Below are 20,296 nucleotides of genomic sequence, written 5' to 3'. Positions count from 1 at the left end.
ATCGGCGGCCAAAGAGAGACGGATAAACAATTTGATTCTATGTTTAGCTGAAACCTGTATATAAAGTGAAGCGGATGGTCAAAATAGCATTTAACGACGCAATTATTTATTCTACGAGTGGTCTGAAGCAAGCATTAGACTACGAGCGTTTTCAAATGCAACGTTAATAACGATGGTTTTGGGAAATAGCTCGGAGATTTAATTAAACGACGATGAATTTTGCCTAAAATGCTTTTGGGAAACCGCGCCCTGAGCGAGGAAGAGACAAAGCGAGAGGCATGACTCCGCCCCTAAATCTGTCAGCGAGAAAAATACAACGAGAAACAGACGAAGTGGGGATTGTTTTTGTATGAAGGTCATGTTTTGTCTGATTGAACATGGTAAATAGGCGTTTATAAATGCACTGCATAGACTACTGTGCTTTGATAAATTACGATGAATAACGTTCTAAAAAAAAGGACATGCTTGAACTTCCTTCTGTCACAATGCATTGCTGCATTATGACGTCATACATGTTCTCGAATCACCCGTTCAGGAGATGAGGTGGTGGAAACTCAGCGAAGTGAAAAGAGACGTCAAGTGGTGTTTACTGGACGATAACAGAATCCCAAACGTCTGAAATTGAAACAAAATCCCCGTAGGTTTCTTTGATGATATAATCTTGCATTCTTCTATTACACTGACAATGTCTACCTTATAGTCCTACACTGTAAAGTTCTCATTGATCTTCATTTTGTAATTGCAGATTCATTTGGTGTAAATGGGGAAAGGAATGGGAAAAGGCATCATTGCTGATGCTGCAGTGGAGAAATACTTTGCTGATCTGAAAGCAAGCACATCTTACATCCTTGGACTTTTAGTTGGACAGGTGAGACATTTAGGCCTACTGTGTGTAAGGGGATGTGGTCCGTCTTTCTAATGTTAGGCTATCCAATGCAATATCATTTTATTTCATCAACATTTGTTTTGCTACAGGGGGAGTTTGTGGTGCATGCAGCGATGACCCCACTAAAGGAGGACAATCCTGATGGCCTGATGAATGAGGATGACAAAGACTACATCCTAGATCACGCAGAACATGTGAGATTTATTGGAGAACATGCCTGAGAAATATGGAGGATTGTTTTTTCTGAAACGATCTTCTGTTGTACTGTGGTGTTATAGTGTTATGATATTCAAGTGTCTATGGTTTGGTTAATGACTCCTGCATTGTTCCTTTTGTTAAAGCTGAACCGCATGGTGCCTGGAGGACTGTCTGTGATGGGCATGTTTGTGGTCTCCCCGTCCCACCAGACCAAAGAGAGCCATATGAAAATGAGGCGGGTGAGGCAGGAATTTCTTCTTTGTCAAATTTCAAGCTTTTGTTTTTCTTAATTTTCTTTCTTTAGATGTTTTTGGTTTGATTGTCTATCTGATGATTTATCCATTTGTCTGTATTCTGTCTGCATTTTCTCTGTTAGACTATGGCTGCTGTGGAGAGTCGTGTATCCGAGGACAGGCTTTGGGGTTTCTCAGAGGAGGACACCAATGACAGAGTGATGCTTCATATCTGCTCCAACACCAACAAGTATCCTCTTACTCAGTCTCCACTGCTGATGACACACACACTCATCCACACACTCATCCACACACGCAGACACACACACTCATCCACACACACAGACACACACGCAGACACACACACACACACATTCACACACACACACACACACACACACACACACATGCAGACACACACACATCCACACACGCAGACACACACAGAGACACACACACATATCCACAGACACACACGCAGACACACACACGCAGACACACATGCAGACACACATCCACAGACAGACACGCGCAGACACACACACACATCCACATATGCAGACACACACACGCAGACACACACACACTGACACACATGTACATAACACAAAGACTAAAGAGAACACACTCTTTCTTAGCAATTTCATCACAGAGTGACTTGCTGGATTATGAACATTAAAGAACCTAGTGTGAGTACAGAGTTGATATTTTCAACATTTTACTCATTCATTAATTTGCCTGTGTATTATCTTCTAACATCGCAATTCACTGCAAATCAAATCAAATTGTATTTGTCACATGTGCCGAATACAACAGGTATTACAGGGAAATCCTCACTTCCAAGCCCTTAACCAACAATGCAGTTCAAGAAAATATTTACTTAATTAACTAAAGTAAAAAATAAAATTAAACAGTATCACAATAAAATGACATAACAATAACGAGGCTATATGGGGGGAGTACCGGGAGAGAAGGAGAGAAAAGGCTGAACTCTCGTTCCTGGTTAGTGTTGATAAATGTTAACTTACTGCGTGATGTCTTCCAGAAATCTTCTAAATCTGCGACATGGAGTTACCTGCAGTGGATGACAGCGTTCTGGCCTGTTGCAGTCTGCCCCATGGACATCGACCTGATGTTCCCTATCAAGGACAAGACCCGCCACGGTCTGATGCAGGCCATGAAGGTAACCTAGGGCCCCAGTCAAAAGTAGTGCACTATATAGGGAATGTGGTGCCATTTTGGACAGAGGCCTAGTTTAATCATTATTATTGTTATATGTTTATTACACATTCAGTCTTCCACCACTACTTCTACTGACAAAGTGACAATACATCTTATCCGTGTTAGGATGGGATGATGAGGTGGGCAAAGAAGACTGAGGCCAGTGTTTGTCTCCTCAACAACAAACATCTACCAGCTAAGACAGATTTGAACCCCCCAACTAAGGCAAGTTTGGTGTGGTGTGCAACTGAATATTGCAATGTCGTTGCTGACGATCCTTGTGAATGACAACTGTTTATGTCCTGTATGTTCTTTAGAGGAACAATTCACAAAGGATAAAGATTCAAGGTCAGATCTTCATCCCAACGGTAAGTGGGAATATGAATATTGAGAAGAAAAGAAAATTACTGCAACAATCGTATTGTTGTACTTTTCTTACATTGTAATGGATCAGTGTAACGGGCTCAAATCTGCTCCATATAGAGGTTCAGGTGAACCCACGTTGCAATCTCCTCTCTCTCTCTCTCTCTCTCTCTCTCTCTCTCTGGGTTATCTTGTAGGCAGGGGGCAAGCTGGGGGAGAGGCCGTCCACTGCGTCAGTGCAGGTATGCAGCTGTATCCTGAGACTGAAGGGGAGTCTGGGGTGCAGAGCGTACATGAACCCTGCAAGGACCACTGCCAAGACCACCACCATGGTAGGCAACTGTGGGCACCAATAAGTCCGGCAACCAGTATTTCAAACACTTGAGCTGCATCTCTGTGATGACTTTTTGATGACCTTGAGTCCATGTCACTCACAGTACATCAAGAGGGACATCATCAGGAGTGTCTACAACAGTGCCAAAAACTTCTTTGAACATCTGATAAATGATGAAAACTCAGGTAGGATACATGAATAGTTAGTTACCAGTGCAGTAGGTCCTAAATGGCCTTGAAATTCAATAATTAGTCCGCAGCTGTGCCACTAGATGGCGATGGTTAGGCACTGTAGTTTTTCTTGTACTGTACACTCAACCAGCATCATTCATGACGATATGACAGAGGCTCTTGAGTAATTGTAAAATATGTAAAAACGATCTTTGACCTTCGTATATAAAACAGGTACGCATATATCTGTGTGCATGTGTGACCCTGCAGATATCCATGTATATGTCTCTGTGTGTGTATCTGTTTGCATGGTTGCATGTGTGTGTGTGTGTGTGTGTTTGCATGTGTCTATGTGTGTGTGTCTCTATAGCAAAGGCATTCATGGTCTCCCAGCCCTTGGCTAAGCGGGTGTTCTTCCTGGTTCCCGACACTGGCATCTCTCTGTGTGACTACATACTCTCCTCTGAGACAGAGGCAGCTGTCCAGGAGAGGGTAAGGGAGTGGGCAGGCTTCACCATCCCTGATGGGCAGCTCCATATCACCCAGCAGCTGGTACAGGGCAGGTTGGAGTGGCACCAAGGTAGGCTAGGTACTGGTTCAGCTCCGTCTATGCTGTCTGAAATAGAACCCAAATTCTCATAAAGTTGCCAAAAGATAATCTGCTGGTCAGATAGATGTCTTGATGTTCCCTGAGGGCAATAAGATATACTTGGCTGCATTTTGGAAAGTGAGTGTCAAATGTGACTTGATCACTATTCTAAGTAGGCCTACAGACAGGTCGGATAATGTCACAGCAGTAAATGTTGTTACCTCCTCGTACATGCCTGTCGATCTGTCATCGACTTTATTCCTCTTGATGTCATGTTTTAAAATGCACGTAGGGCATTCAACAAATCGTCATATTCATAGATAATAGTTCTATTCTTGTTCTATTCTATTCTTTTTACTTTTGCCACTACCTGTGTCTACCTGCTGTTATAAGGTTCCTCCCGAGTTTCAGTTTCTGTCCCACCCATAGCATATTTCTCAATAAGATAGCTGTGCCCTTTGTGACATGGTTACAGTGTGTGTTCAGATCTTGTTGTGACCTGTCTCATCTGTGTGGTTTACAGATGATTGAGCATCAGTATGGATTTTCTTTCTTTTTATATATTTATAAAAGGCAAGAAGAAGAAAATAAATAGCTGAAGTCATTGATCTCCCCCAGGCATCAGATATGTGTTACAATAGAGAAGGTGGTTCCTCGCAGCCTTTCTGCCTGTAGTTTAGGACATATTTAGGAAGCAGGTAGGAAGCAGGTAGGCTGCAGATAGGGCACAGCTAGGAAGCAGTTAGGAAGCAGGTAGGAAGCAGGTAGGAAGCAGGTAGGCTGCAGGTAGGAAGCAGTTAGGGCACAGCTAGGAAGCAGTTAGGAAGCAGGTAGGAAGCAGGTAGGGCACAGGTAGGAAGCAGGTAGGAAGCAGGTAGGGCACAGCTAGGAAGCAGTTAGGAAGCATGTAGGGCACAGGTAGGAACCAGGTAGGCTGCAGGTAGGAAGCAGGTAGGAAGCAGGTAGGCTGCAGATAGGGCACAGGTAGGAAGCAGTTAGGAAGCCAGTAAGAAGCTGGTAGGAAGCCGATAGGAAGAAGTTAGGAAGCAGAGTGGGTTGAGTGTCTAACGGCTTTTTATTCTGGTTGGAGATTCAGAGGAAGGCATGGACAGCACCTGGGTCCCGGTGTACAAGATCCAGCAGAGGCGCAAAATCACCATGGGTACGTTGTGATGCAGCATACCCTCTCTCTCTCGCCTTCCGTTTACTTTTCCCCTCTCCTCCATATTAGTCAGTACTCCTCTCCTCTGTGTTGTAGGTGTGGCAGTGGCTTCAGGAGTCTCCCTGGTGGCCTGTCTCATCTATAGTCTCTTCCTAGAAGAGTGACGATGTGTCCCACGGAGTCAAGCGGTTCAATCCCAGGATCTGGCATGCAAAGGGCATCAGAACATCCCTGGGATTCCCATAAATTAAAGGGGCCTGTGCAATGACATGGAAGTTAAGATGTGTTTTTTCCATTTCTATTAACACATTCCAGTAACAGATGACAGTGTGTCTAGGAATACACTTCCTGGGAAGTATACACTTCCATTGTTAGAGGGGCCCATTCATATTTGCGGCGTGAGACAGCAAAGTCACGTGGAAGGAGCAATTTATTTTCACGTGAGATCAGAGCCACCAGCTGCTATAGTTTTACACTCTAACGGGAGCATCATGCCCCAGACCGGGTCCTCAGCCCTGTGTCATGCCTCATGATGTGACGTCATCTTAGTGGGGTTTTGTGTGGGTCAACTAGAGTGTTGCAGCTGGTGCCATGAATCAAAGCTCACAGCGCCAACTGAGAAACAACCTACCCAATAAACAGAGAGAGAGGGATGGGGGCGCTTATTATAACTACTGTAGGTAAATATTTGTGTTAACTAATCTAATTCTCGGAAGTCTCGGGTAATCAACAGTGCCTCTTCAAACTCAGGAGGCTGAAGAAATTTGGCTTGTTAACTAAAACTCTCACAAACCTTTACAGATGCACAATTGAGAGCATCCTGTTGGGCTATATCACTGCCTGGTACGACAATTGCACCGCCCACAAACGCAGGGCTCTTCTGAGGGTGGTGCGGTTTGCACAACGCATCACCGGGGGCAAACTACCTGCCCTCCAGGACACCTACAGCACCCAATGTCACAGGAAGGCCAAAAAGATCATCAAGGAGAACAACCACGCTATCATCCAGAAGGCGAGGTCAGTACAGGTACGTCAAAGCTGGGACCGAGAGACTGAAAAACAGCTTCTATCTCAAGGCCATCAGACTGTTAAACAGCCATCACCATCACAGACAGGCTGCTGCCTACAGTACATACAGACTTGAAATCATTGGTCACTTTCGTAAATGGAACACTAGTCACTTTAATAATGTTTACATATCTTGCATTACTCATCTCCTATGTATATACTGTATAGCCTATGCGCTCTGACGTTACTCATCCATATATTTATATATTCTTATTCCATTCATTTACTTAGATTTGCGTGTATTAGGTATATGCTGTGGAATTGTTAGATATTACTTGTTAGATATTGCTGCACTGTCAGAACTAGAAGCACAAGCATTTCATTATACTCACAATAACATCTGCTAACCATGTGTATGTGACCAATACATTTGATTTGATCTATAATGGGAATTCATGCATTGCCCACTGTCTAAACAAAAATGTAGCAATTGGTATAGCGCTACTGTGTTGACTTTATGGACGTTATAGATCTTATTTTGTTTGTGGCTAATATCTGTCTTAGCCCTTCCATGAGGCACTTGATGTTTTCTCTCAACACTGCTACAGGCCACAGGCTTACACTGCACTCCTGAACCCTGACATCAACAACAACCACCTCAGATACACAACACTTACTGTAGGCTATTATACAGTATATATGACTTGCAGCTACAGTAAAATTCTGTCTGTGGCCACATCACATACCGAAACTCTGTGGTTACTGTGAGCATGGGGCAAGTGGTGACAGGCCTGTCCAGACTCCAGACAGACACAGAGAGGATATTTTTGCTACTAGGCCCAGCCGCCACCCATGCGATGCAACGGTCGCCGCAGTGAGCAGAAGATGTTGTCAGTCTGGTGGGACTGTGTTGTTACATGCTTAAGGAACCACGGGCAGGAGAAGCACCAGGTTGCATGAAAGGAAAGCTCCAGGGGGAGGTTTCAGTGAGGCGTGATAGGGGTTAGACACACCACTGGTTGTGGAGACGTGAAAGACAGTCTCCCTTAAAGGTTACCCTGGTTACCCTGGGCCATGTGTAGTCTGTAACAGGATCACTTGTATTTTAAACCTAAGAGGAAATATGACAGTGTGTCACAGTTCACAGTATTCTGCTGTTGGCCTGACGAACACTCACTCGCTGGCCGGTGCCTGATGAACGCTCACTCACTGGCCGGTGCCTGACGAACACTCACTCACTGGCCGGTGCCTGACGAACACTCACACGCTCGCCAGTGCCTGACGAACACTCACTCACTGGCCGGTGTCTGACGAACACTCACTCACTGGCCGGTGCCTGGGATGTATGTAATAAGACTAAAGATTTCCTGGGGTAACAATGTAAGAAATAATACATGAAAAAACAAAATACTGCATAGTTTCCTAAGAACGCGAAGCGAGGCGACCATCTCTGTCGGTGCCATTTTCAGAGTTTCAGAGTTATTGTTCCCAGCACAAGGTGCACCTGTGTAATGATCATGCTATTTAATCAGCTTCTTGATATGTCACACCTGTCAGGTTGATGGATTGTCTTGGCAAAGGACAAATGCTCACTAACAGGGATATAAACACATTTGTTCACAGAATATGAGAGAAATAAGCTTTTTTTTACATATGGAACATTTCCGGGATCTACTATTTCAGCTCATGAAACATGGGACCAACATTTTACATGTTGTGTTTATATTTGTGTTCGCTGTATTTGCAATTTCATGTTTGTAAGGAAATACTCTTGATTTGGACCCGTCTCTCTAAATGTAATTTTTTTTATTGGAGGCTAGCTATACGCAACCAATCATCAGTGTCTCGAGTACCTGTAGCTCACCTTTAGCAGCAGCGCCCAGAGAGAGAGAGAGGAGAAGCCAGGCCAAACAGCCACAGAGGCTTGTGACTTCATCCTATAAGACGATTAGAACGCCTGATCAGCTAGAAGAGATCACTGTGATCACACGGACCCTCTCATCATAACATAACATTGTGGATTATATTCTGGAATGTGGAATGTCTGGCATTGTTCTGACTGTATGTTTCGTCACCATGCTGTGACACACAGGAGACTGGTGGCACCTTAATTGGGGGGGACAGGCTTGTGCTAATGACTTGAGCGGTATCAGTGGAATGGTATCAAATACATCAAACACATGGTTTCCATGGTTTCCAGGTGTTTGATACCATTATTATGAGCCGTCCTCCCCTCAGCAGCCTCGTGTGAGTTACATCAAAAGATCAAGGTCAGGTTTTTGATCGTTGATTTTACATGACAGATGTGACAGATTTTCTGCATTCTTGGGATATGTTTTCCTAATACAGTGGGGTCAGACTGTTAAAACTAAGGATAGGCCTACATGAATAAGAATAAATGCTACAGTTTTGGCTCCTCAACAGAAAAGGGTGCACCATGCAAACCTGTTGAACATCTGGGTCCCTGGTTGGAATGTGGAGACTGCTGCCAACCTCAAATAAAGGGCCAATGAGCTTTTGTTTTTTTTCTTAGTTATGAACTTGTTCTACACTCACAGCACACCAGAATCCAGTACCTTCTATCTTCATCATAATAAACCCCTCTTTTGTTCCCATAATTCTGGGTTCAGCCACAGTTCAGACCACAGTTCAAACAGAAGCACGCTTCCAGCAGTTCCATGTGCACGCATGTGCTTCTGTCAGTTTCCACTGAGTAGGAAGCACCGTAATTGAATTTATGACATATCAAATTGTGGGTAAATAATGAACGTCGGTGCTTGAATAACTTTTGTGTTTTTCTTTTTTTTTCATTTCTATGCGTGAACTTTTCAACCTGTGCTGGGGTCAGAGCAGAGTCATTTCTGTGCAGTGAACTTTTCAACCTGTGCTCGGGTCACAGCAGAGTCATTTCTGTGCAGTGAACTTTTCAACCTGTGCTGGGGTCAGAGCAGAGTCATTTCTGTGCAGTGAACTTTTCAACCTGTGCTGGGGTCAGAGCAGAGTCATTTCTGTGCAGTGAACTTTTCAACCTGTGCTGGGGTCACAGCAGAGTCATTTCTGTGCAGTGAACTTTTCAACCTGTGCTCGGGTCACAGCAGAGTCATTTCTATGCTGTAGTTATGTATGTGGCAAGGTTGTTCAACGTGTGAGAGCCTGCCACTCAAACTAAACCCAGGACGAGAGAGAGACTCAACGAGAGGGAGGAGGCCTCCTCATCTGTCTGTCTGTCTGTCTGTCTGATTCTCTGGGTTCATTATTCTTCTTCTCTAAATTAAGAGCCTGGAGTACTGGAGTTATATCACATTAGAACTTACTTGATAAAATGTTATGCTGTGATCTGCAAAATCTGCATGTCTGGCATAGAATCAACTTAAAACTCTCCCAATGGCTTGAACTATTATTTAGTCATTATTGAAGACAAGCCAGCGTTTATGTTCTCTATACCAGCTTATATAGATGCCTTTCAATACACAATTTACATTACAGTTACCCAGTCTTTCTCAATGCAAACAAGTGTCAATATCTAGCACTACGTTGCCAGTGGAATCAGCTAAATCCCACAACAACCGCCCAAAAAACAGCAATGTTTCCTAGACAACTGAGTGGGATGTTTCCATGATGACTTTCTGTCACTTCTTCAAAAGGACACACAGGAAACAGAATCCCGAGGTGATGTTTAAATGGTTCATGTAACAGGCCGCTTGTCAATGGCTTTTCCTGATAAGTGTGTGGAACTACTGCACTGGCATTTTCTAAAATCAGTTGGCAAGTGAGTCTTAGTTGACACATGGATAATTTTCAAAATGTTCGAACAATGTTACAAAATTCATTAATGAGCAATTGAATGACACGTTTGGTTTGTTATGTTTTTTCATGTTATTCATGTTTTGTTTTATTAAATATTATAGAATCTTACAGCGTTTGTAAATACCTAAAATAAATATGTAATTTAACCTTGAAAAAAAGATCATTCTAAAGACTTGAAAATATAACATATATATAATATATTAAATATTACCCAGAAACACCATAGGCTGGTGTCCTGGACCCAGAGTAATCCTAATCAGAATCGGCCCAATATGTGATATCATGTTTTCCCCCTTTCATACATGTAGCCTAATAATAGATCAACTTTGGCTCCCAACAATAAGTTAACTGGAACGGTCCTTTTCTAGTAGGAATGCAAACCCTAATCGACATCAGGTACTCAGGCTGCTGAGGTTTCTTCCCTGGATGAACATTCAAATGATCCCTTATTTAGGGAATGGACTCCTTCTACAGTACGCTCAGGCCCCTCTAGTGCAGTCAACCCAGTCTGTGTGCGTCTGCTACTCTGTTACACAAAACAAGCATCAATCCATCACAAAACCATATCCTCCTCCACACACTTCCCTCCTTCAACCCCACCAACCCTTTATCACTCCACCCCACCATAAACCCCTGTCCTCCATCTCCTCCTCCACACACCTCTCTTCCACAACCCCTTCACTCCACCCCACCATAAACCCCTGTCCTCCATCTCCTCCTCCACACACCTCTCTTCCACAACCCCTTCACTCCACTGCCTCCACATCCACGGCTGCCTCCTCCTCCTCTCCCCCAACGACTAAATCTTTCTCCGGCAGCAGGCCGTAGCCGTTGAGGAAAGCCTCCACGTCGGTGGCGAAGAACTCCTCGTTGAAGTGCTGGTTGGTGGCCAGGAAGTTCCCCAGCAGCTCGCCAGCCTTATACACCAGCATGGTGGGCAGGACGTCATCAGTGAAGCGCTCCCCCGCACCAGTCACCCCGGCGTCGATCCTGCAAAACTTGACGCTAGTGTACTCAGTGGCCAGGCAGTCCAGGCAGGAGTTGAGCGCATCGCAACCTTTGATCCCCTCCTTGTAGATGTGCACCACCACCACGGTGAGCCGGTGCTCCTTCTCAATGACCTCCAGAAATGCCTCGCCGCTTTCCAGCTCGTACACGCCCTCGAACTTGGGACCGAAGCTGAGGCGCTCGTGCATCTCCTGCATGCACTGCTTGCGGTACTTCTTCATGCACTTCTCGTCATCCTCCTTAATCAGCTCATACTCCTGTACACTCATCTGAAACCATGACAACAAACAAAGAATGATTTACAGTTTATTGATCGTCACACTGTTTTGTTTGCTGTGTACAATAACATTACAAAGACAGTAATGTCTTGTCCTGTTTTTAGCTCAGTGAAGTCAGTTAGTTTACACAGCACACCTGTTTAGACTCACACCTGTTTAGAGTATCTTAGCCATCTGTATAGAGAGACCTAGCCTGGGTGTTCAATTGACCGGTCCAAGATACTGGAAAGGGACACTTAAGTGAACTCATTTAAGGAGTAATTTTGTCAGCATGTGTGGTTCTGTTTCTGCGTTTGGACCATAGAAATACACATTAAACTGTGCTGTAACCTAATCTAATCCCACCTTGCGGTTCAGGCTTCCCCTGCCGTCGTCTTTGGGCCTGTGTGGGGAGGACATCTGCCTGAGCAGCTCTCTCTTCTGGGGGGGCAGGGACTCCTGGTCCATGCTCTCAAGCTTAAACCTCCTCCAGTCATTGATCACTCCCTTTGGGCCTGAAAAAAAAAACAGGACAATGGTCATTCATTTGTGGTCATATGGAACTATTGTAAGCTCCAGACTCCTGTCTTGTCATCCTCAATGGTTTGTAATGTTTGTAGTCCTACTGCCTTGACATGGTGTGCCGAATTGACACAGAATTTCAGGACAGTATATTCTTGATGTCATGTGCCATGACCACCAAAATAGGATTTATACATGGCGTCAGCCATTTTTGTTTGGGGCTGTGACGCAGATGAACACAGCAGACTGTGTGTGTGTGTGTGTGTGTGTGTGTGTGTGTGTGTGTGTGTGTGTGTGTGTGTGTGTGTGTGTGTGTGTGTGTGTGTGTGTGTGTGTGTGTGAGTGCGTGCGTGCGTGCGTGCGTGATTGACAGATGTACAATGTGCAGTGCTGGATGGGTTGGCCCGCCCTCTGATGGATTATGGCCTAAACTAGACGCTTAAGGCTGTCTTCTAATTGCACCTTGGTTGCGTAGGAGCAGGTAGGAAAGTAGCTTAGAGCGTGTGTCAAAGTGCCAGAACACCACAGAGCTCTGTGTTTCTCTTCAACCTGCTACTAACATTGCTTATCCCTTTCTAGTTTGGGTGGCCGCTCCTCGGCTGTATGCTGTATTTGACCTGGCCCCTATTTAAAGGAATAATGCTATATATCCTATCAGGCTTGCTGTGGAAAGGCAGACAGACTGTTGCCGCTGTCTTATATTGGTCTGATCTCAGATAGACCTAAATGTTCTAAGGATGAACTGTAACTGTACAAGACACCACCTCCACAATTTAATCACTCACACACTCACACACACACAGACATTAGCCTCATTCTCACCTGTGTGGGTGACGTTGGCCTCCTCTTCATCGACGTTTCCAGACATTATGTTTGAGAGTTAGCTGTTGGGAACAGAACACAGGAGGGGAGGGGATGTTTTAAAACTCTCTCAGAACCTAAACCATCATTTGTTGAACAAAAGGAACATTGTGACAATAAAGCTCAAGATCATTCAGGATTATCATATTTTGCAGTTCGGCCATTTGGAGGGGTGTTTAGTGTGCTCGTGGCCAAAAGTGACAGCTGAGCTAGTACATGTTGACACCATATAATCCGTTTTGGGACTGAGGGCCATTGGTATCAGACAGTATGACTGCTCTACCTATTTCAATTCTGTGATCCCCAAATAATCTTAGCTCCCAAAACCAAATCTCAGTCTGTCAAGAGAGTCCCCCAATAACATTATGTAATGAAGCGTGTTTGAAAAGGTTCTGGACCTGTATGCCCATAGAGCTTTCCTGGAAAGGCTAATCAAGTTAATGTGGTTTGAGTGGATTACTCTGGTATCCGATCCCTCTTGTTAGTGGTTGGCACGTGAGGGTTAGATTCTCTCTGGATTGTTAGTCATGGAAAGGAGGAGGGGCTAATGGAAAGGAGGAGGGGCTAATGGAAAGGAGGAAGGGTCTAAGGTGCCATTCCTGGAAAAATACTGGAAAACCAACAGCCACAAGACAGATTTTTAGACTTAAATGTATCCATCTGAGTGCTTTAACCAAATCATCACGTTTTAAATATGTTTTTCTCTTTTGTCTCTCTCTCTCCTATAAACCTCTCTATAGAGATGTTAACCAGATGTTAACCAGGACACCATATAGTCTAACCTGTGACTGACAGAGTTACACTGACTTTCCAACGGACTGATCACCCACCCCAGAGTTACACTGATTTTCCAACTGACAGATCACCCACCCAAGAGTTACACTGATTTTCCAACTGACAGATCACCCACCCCAGAGTTACACTGATTTTCCAACTGACAGATCACCCACCCCAGAGTTACACTGATTTTCCAACTGACAGATCACCCACCCCAGAGTTACACTGATTTTCCAACTGACAGATCACCCACCCCAGAGTTACACTGATTTTCCAACTGACAGATCACCCACCCAAGAGTTACACTGATTTTCCAACTGACAGATCACCCACCCAAGAGTTACACTGCCTTTCCAAGGCATTCCGACACCTTCTTCCCTTGTGTGCGAGGACACTGAGGTAAAGCTTGCGGTTGGGCTCGTACAGTGTTGCTTACACTAAACCAATACGTCAATGGATTAAACTGACTCCAGTGTTTTGATCTTAGCACACCACACACAATATCCCTCCTTCCTGTAGGCCTGTCCAACAGCCTACCACAAGGACGGATGTCTCCATGGCAACCCCCCCAACCCCCAGCTCTAAGGGTCCAGGTCCAGGTTATGCAGGTATTAGCCCTGATGCACTCCTCTTTAATGATTCATCTCCCTGATTGGAGTAGTGAAGTCCTTGGAACTTTAGTGAGTCCACAGCCCCATGTAGCATGATGAGCCATTTATAAAGAACATCTGTAAAGAACCAAATGATTGCAGCATTACCGCAGAAATGGAGGAGGCAAGTGGAAATGGGAGGTGGTAAGGAACTTGTCTGTCTGCCCTACATTAAGGACCAAATCTGATAAATAAAAAAGTATACCAGTTTAAGTTAAGGACCAAAAAATTGGCAGCTGCACCATACAAGTTGCAAAATATTTGGGAGGAGATTATTGATGTACCGATTCCATGGTACATGGTTTATGAACTGATACATAAAACGACGCCGGATTCAAAACGTAGAGTTTTTCAATATAAATGACTATACAAAATTCTTGCAACCATTCCAGCTCTGCAGGTTTTGCTGCGAAGAGACAGATCACTTATTTTGGTAATGCCGAAATGTAGCTAGTTTTTGATCGCAGGTTCAGGAATGGCTGAAAAGATGCAACATTTACTTGGCGCTAACTCTGCAAATAGCACTGCTGGGGGATTTGATAAGTCACAATCAATCGATCAATAATATAATTGTACTCTTAGCAAAGGTGTTCATCTTTAATTTAAAATCTGTAGAAACTTTGAAAACAGAAATGTTCAGAACTTTAGTGAAACACCACAGCACATTTAAAACATATATGGCAAATAGACATAAAAAACGGATGTTATTCAGAGATAGATAGGAGTGGTTGAGGGGAGCTAAAGGCTGGGACTTGACCGTGAAATGTATGTAGTATGTATAAGCTGGAAGTGGAAGCCTATTGTTGTCCATTAGTTTACTCCAATTAGGGGAGGGGTGGTAGGGTTAGGGGAAAACAATAAAGAAGGAAAATAAACTCAGCAAAAATAGAAACGTCCTCTCACTGTCAACTGTGTTTATTTTCAGCAAACTTAACATGTGTAAATATTTGTATGAATATAATAAGGTTCAACAACTGAGACATAAACTGAACAAGTTCCACAGACATGTGACAAACAGAAATGGAATAATGTGTCCCTGAACAAAGTGGGGTCAAAATCAAAAGTAACAGTCAGTATCTGTTGTGGCCACCAGCTGCATTAAGTACTGCAGTGCATCTCCTCCTCATGGACTCCACCAGATTTGCCAGTTGTTGCTGTGAGATGTTATGCCACTCTTCCCCCAAGGCACCTGCAAGTTCCCGGACATTTCTGGGGGGGAATGGCCCTAGCCATCACCATCCGACCCAACAGGTCCCAGACGTGTTCAATGGGATTGAGCTCCGGGCTGAGATTGAGATTCCCTGTAATGACAACAAGCTCAGTCCGATGATGCTGTGACACACCGCCCCAGACCATGACGGACCCTCCACTTCCAACTCGATCCCGCTCCAGAGTACAGGCCTCAGTCATTCCTTCAACGCTAAACGCGAATCCGACCGTCACCCCTGGTGAGACAAAACCATGACTTGTCATTGAAGAGCACTTTTTGCCAGTCCTGTCTGGTCCAGCAACGGTGGGTTTGTGCCCATAGGCAACATTGTTGCCAGTAATGTTTGGTGAGGACCTGCCTTACAACAGGTCTCCAAGCCCTCAGTCCAACCTCGCTCAGCCTATTGCAGACAGTCTGAGCACTGATGGAGGGATTGTGCATTCCTTGTGTAACTCGGGCAGTTGTCCCGCCGTTGTGATGTTCGGATGTACCAATCCTGTGCAGGTGTTGTTACACGTGGTCTGCCACTGCAAGGACAATCAGCTGTTCATCCTGTCTCACTGTCTTAGGTGTCTTAGGTGTCTCACAGTACAGACATTGCAATTTATTGCCCTGGCCACATTTGCAGTCCTCATGCCTCCTTGCAGCATGCCTAGGGCACATTCACATAGTTGAGCAGGTACTTTTGGTGTTTTTCAGAGTCAGTAGAAAGGCCACTTTAGTGTCCTAAGTTATCATAACTGTGACCTTAATTGCCTACCGTCTGTAAGAGTCTTAAACAAGGTGCATAGGTGCACATTCATGAATTGTTTGTTTTGTTACCTTTATTTAACTAGGCAAGTCAGTTAAGAACTCATTCTTATTTTCAATAACGGCCTAGGAACAGTGGGTAAACTGCCTTATTCAGAAAGACAGATTTTTACCTTGACAACTCTGAGATTCGATCTTGCAACCTTGTGGTTACTAATCCAACACTCTAACCACTAGGCTACCTGGTTCATTTAACAAGTATGGGAAACAGTGTTTAAACCCTTTGCAATGAAGATCTATGAAGTTATTTCGATTTTTACAAATGATCTTTGAAAAGACAGGATCCTGATAAAGGGATGTTTTTTTTTTTTGCTGAGTTTATATAAAACAAATATACTGTATATATCTAAAATTATAGATACGGTATATTTACAGAAAAAAATATATGGAGGATTGGAAATGATGCAGACAATTATATAGATTGTGTTTTTTATCAATCTGCTAAAGCTGAAAAGAAAACGTCTGTGCGTGTACCAATGCATTTATGGTAGATTGGATAAGAGCGTCTGCCAAATGACTAAAATGTTCATGTAATGGTACCTATACCAATAGGTTACTGTACACCGATAAACAGTTTATTAAACCATAGATGTTCAGCACCACAAACACATACCGTCCTTTATTACAAACAGCAAAATATCAGATCTGGGCCCGTATTTAAACAGTGTCTCAGAGGACGAGTGCTGATCTAGGATCAGATACCCCCCCGTCCATCTAATCGTTTCCATTATTATCTAAACGGCAAATCTGACTCTTGGTGGAAATCCGACCCGAGTTAAGCTCACATAAATGGAACTACCTTTTGATGCACTTTTCTCTATGTATATTCTGACCTTGAACTGAAGCGTGAGGTTAGCATGCTTTTCACCCTCTATTCATTTGGGGTTGGAGATCAAAGGAAGGAAGGTGTGGTCGGAGATGTGTCTACAGGTATGCCGTATTCTAACCTCGACATAATTCTACCATCTTTACACACTATGAAACGATGAATATGGTCAGGCAACCTGTTGATTGAAATAACACCATTTTACATGCACTGTAATTTGTAAATTACAAGTTGTTAAGTTGTTTAATTTTACCTTAATTTAACTAGGCAAGACAGTTAAGAATAAATTCTTATTTACAATGACAGCCTACTGCAGCAAAATCCGGACACCCTATGGGACTCCCAATCACGGCTGGATGTGATGCAGCCTGGATTTGAACCAGGTACTATAGTGACGCCTCTTACACTGAGATGCAGTGCCTTAGACCACTAGGGAGCCCTGTGTAAATGAGTAATCCATTTGGATAAGGGGATTATAAATATATATTATTACAATTGATTTAGATCTGGTTTACCTTATAATTGCTGGAGACAAATGTGAAACCAGTCATATGGCAAGGAACTGAAGCATATACACATAGCACCTTTTCCACAGTAAGTTTATGAAATGCTGGCCTTGTAACTTGGGATGAAATGTGGAGACCCAAGCTATATGCTTCTGTAGCCATGCACCAATGACAGTATAGCTCCAAACTTACCGATTTGATTTATGATTTCTACAATGTTTTGATTAAATGCCCAGACTTTTTACTTTTTTTTTTTTTACAATTTGTATCTTGTTAGATATTAGCAACTATCAGTAGTCACAGTCATTTATACCTACATACATTTATAACTGTCACTTTAGTGTTGGTTTCCTTACATTTATAACTGTCAGTTTAGTGTTAGTTTCCTTACATTTATAACTGTCACTTTACTGTTAGTTTCCTTACATTTATAACTGTCACTTTAGTGTTAGTTTCCTTACATTTATAACTGTCACTTTACTGTTAGTTTCCTTACATTTATAACTGTCACTTTAGTGTTAGTTTCCTTACATTTATAACTGTCACTTTACTGTTAGTTTCCTTACATTTATAACTGTCACTTTAGTGTTAGTTTCCTTACATTTATAACTGTCACTTTAGTGTTAGTTTCCTTACATTTTGCATCATTCCATTCCATCGTTAGCTTACCTTTCTTTCCTCTGTCACGTTCATGTGGTTGTTCCTGTGGATCAATAGCAGTAGTGGATCATATCAGGCTAACGTATTTCAAGTAATAATTTGGGACATGTAGCCTATTTGAATCATTATGGAAGCAGGCCATATGTATCAGTTTAAACCTGGAGCCTGGTACACGGTTCACAACTACTGGACAGTTGTCATCACACTTCCATGATTAGTGAGGATTATTAGGGTAGATTTATAAGAATACTGTTCGAGCCCTATTGTACACTTTTCTAAACTTACAATATTTAAATGGATTGAACAATTGAATATGGTAATTGTCAGAATGAATCAAACCACTGTATTTTTGATTCACCAATATATTTGTGCACAAAGGCTCTCCGAACGAGTTATTTGAGTTATTATTCATAAACAGTATCCTAACCCTAAATAATATACAAGGTCAGATCATTTTTATATCTTCCAATTGGTGCTGAAAAGGAGACGAATATGCATATATTTAGATGGCTTTCTTTCACGCTAATATTCTGAATCTGTTCTCTCCATATTTTCTAGTGAGTCTGTCGAGAAAATTCTAATTAAAGGTGCACCAAATTTAAAGGGATGGATTAAAAATCAACAAACTAAAAACCATATGGAATGAAAACGCAAATGGGAGGATTTCTAGCAGTTAAATGACATTTATTCAGTGTGCAAGGGAACCACACCTGCATAAGGTAGGTTTGAATAACAACTACTGAGAGGTGCGTAGGAAAGGCTTGCATAGGACAGACGTCTGAATCGGGCTCTTTGTGAATATTGGCCACGAAAATATAAATAATTGTCTTAATTATTAAACCATACATGCCGTTCTTTAACTCACCTCATCTCCTGGGTCGAAACCCCCCCAAAATATACAAAATAAAAACAAACTCAAAAAATCCAAGTGCCGCCCAAATAAAAATCATATATAAGCACATGAGTTTCCTTCATTTGAGCTCCAACACTGTCTGTCTGTTTTCCTCCACCTCATCTCCCGAGGGAAAAAACTCCAACACAATACAAAATAGTAGAAAGTAAAAATAATCTAATTACCAACCACATAAAAATGAGTTCCCTTTATATGGGATCCAACACTCCAAATAATATAGTGTTTTTCTCTGTTTTACTCTACCAGCTAACTATATGTAATGTTGTGTCCAGCTGGAGCAGCCTGCTACATTTTATATTTAATCAATTCAATCAATCAATCAATTGATTACTATCTCACCAGGGTCTCTTTACCCAGAAAATAAATCAGTAGAATGAAGTTAGTCCAACATCAACAACACGTTAGTCCATCCATCTATCTATACCAAGCTGCAGAGTCAAAGACTGGCCTCATAAGTCCCTGGAATCAGGTATTTATCTACGGCTCTGTCCTTACCTGTGAGCCTACGGTCACAATGAAGCACTTCCTCTGTTGTCGTCAGCTTCCTTCACACTGGACTGTGGTCAGTCACACAACCGGGATGTCTAATGCTGTGAATAGAGTGGGGTCCGACGCTGTGTGTGTGTGTGTGTGTGTGTGTGTGTGTGTGTGTGTGTGTGTGTGTGTGTGTGTGTGTGTGTCAGCCAATCATTAGGCCTGAGGGAGATTTGAGAGAAGGTGCTCTGGGCATTACGATGGGACCAAACAGAAATAGCTCCGGGGATCTGAGGTTCTGAGGATAAGAGGATCTACAGGAATTAGAGACCTGTACCGAGTGAGATCTAACTAACCAGATAAAAGGAGAGAAAGAGAGTGATGGAGAAAATATATACAGTATGTATATAGAGAGAGTTTGAGATAGAGAGAAAGAAAGAAAGAGTGAAGAGACAGATGAAGAGAGATGATATGGATGAAGATAAATGATCAAGGGAGATTGAAAGAAAGAGAGTAGAAATGGAGGATATGACAAAGAGAGAAATGTATATGTTGTTTTGGCCTATGGCTAATCATGAGAAACGGTTTGGAAAACAGCTGTGAAAAACCAACGGGGCGGGCACGTGATCTAGAGTCTAAATGGCTGTTTACACAGCCACCCTAAGAACCCAACTCTGATTTTCTACCTATATCCAATCATTTTACATGTGACCCATAACCCAGATTTGTGTATTTGTACACTAATGTAGCCTCTGAAGTAGCACACAGATGCAATGCTCATTTTCTGCCACATGTTGCTTTAAATGTTAGGGTGGTTGTCATGGTAACAGTCGGTCATGTGCCCCCCACCC

General features: G+C 43.0%; 2 protein-coding genes across 3 annotated transcripts; one reads left to right on the top strand and one right to left on the bottom strand.

Annotated features, from left to right (window-relative positions):
* Positions 1-25: 25 nt before the first annotated feature.
* Positions 26-6,119, top strand: LOC112251645 (protein odr-4 homolog). The gene is made up of 14 exons (XM_024422609.2): positions 26-637; positions 746-868; positions 976-1,080; positions 1,228-1,323; positions 1,461-1,567; positions 1,970-2,006; positions 2,363-2,500; positions 2,665-2,772; positions 2,856-2,906; positions 3,099-3,233; positions 3,339-3,420; positions 3,776-3,985; positions 5,085-5,156; positions 5,253-6,119. Exons 2-14 carry the CDS (start codon positions 761-763, stop codon positions 5,318-5,320), a joined length of 1,317 nt encoding a protein of 438 aa, XP_024278377.1. The 5' UTR covers positions 26-637; positions 746-760; the 3' UTR covers positions 5,321-6,119.
* A 3,902-nt stretch (positions 6,120-10,021) lies between these two features.
* Positions 10,022-19,571, bottom strand: pdcb (phosducin b). Of its 2 annotated transcripts, none has more exons than XM_024422350.2 (4): positions 19,467-19,571; positions 12,581-12,642; positions 11,603-11,751; positions 10,022-11,248 (listed from the first exon to the last, which is right to left on the bottom strand). In XM_024422350.2, the coding sequence occupies exons 2-4, from the start codon at positions 12,624-12,626 to the stop codon at positions 10,718-10,720; spliced, it is 726 nt and encodes a 241-aa protein (XP_024278118.1). In that variant the 5' UTR covers positions 12,627-12,642; positions 19,467-19,571; the 3' UTR covers positions 10,022-10,717. The 2 variants fall into 2 exon arrangements, with proteins under 2 accessions (XP_024278118.1, XP_042178385.1); XM_042322451.1 differs by lacking the exon at positions 19,467-19,571 and adding an exon at positions 18,924-19,154.
* Between the last annotated feature and the right edge of the window lie 725 nt (positions 19,572-20,296).

The sequence above is a fragment of the Oncorhynchus tshawytscha genome, linkage group LG05, assembly GCF_018296145.1.
Source record: "Oncorhynchus tshawytscha isolate Ot180627B linkage group LG05, Otsh_v2.0, whole genome shotgun sequence".
Classification (NCBI taxonomy): domain Eukaryota; kingdom Metazoa; phylum Chordata; class Actinopteri; order Salmoniformes; family Salmonidae; genus Oncorhynchus; species Oncorhynchus tshawytscha.
Note: the sequence above shows the minus strand (reverse complement) of the source record. Positions and strands in the feature narration are given on the sequence as shown.

Coding starts and splice junctions, on each gene's coding strand:
- pdcb (XM_024422350.2), bottom strand. CDS start 12,626: ATGTCTGGAAACGTCGATGAAGAGGAGGCCAACGTCACCCACACAG. Junction 11,752..12,580: donor GGCCAACGTCACCCACACAG/GTGAGAATGAGG, acceptor TTTTTTTTTCAG/GCCCAAAGGGAGTGATCAAT. Junction 11,249..11,602: donor GGGGAAGCCTGAACCGCAAG/GTGGGATTAGAT, acceptor TCATGGTTTCAG/ATGAGTGTACAGGAGTATGA.
- LOC112251645 (XM_024422609.2), top strand. CDS start 761: ATGGGGAAAGGAATGGGAAAAGGCATCATTGCTGATGCTGCAGTGGAG. Junction 3,986..5,084: donor CAGGTTGGAGTGGCACCAAG/GTAGGCTAGGTA, acceptor TTCTGGTTGGAG/ATTCAGAGGAAGGCATGGAC. Junction 5,157..5,252: donor GAGGCGCAAAATCACCATGG/GTACGTTGTGAT, acceptor TCTGTGTTGTAG/GTGTGGCAGTGGCTTCAGGA.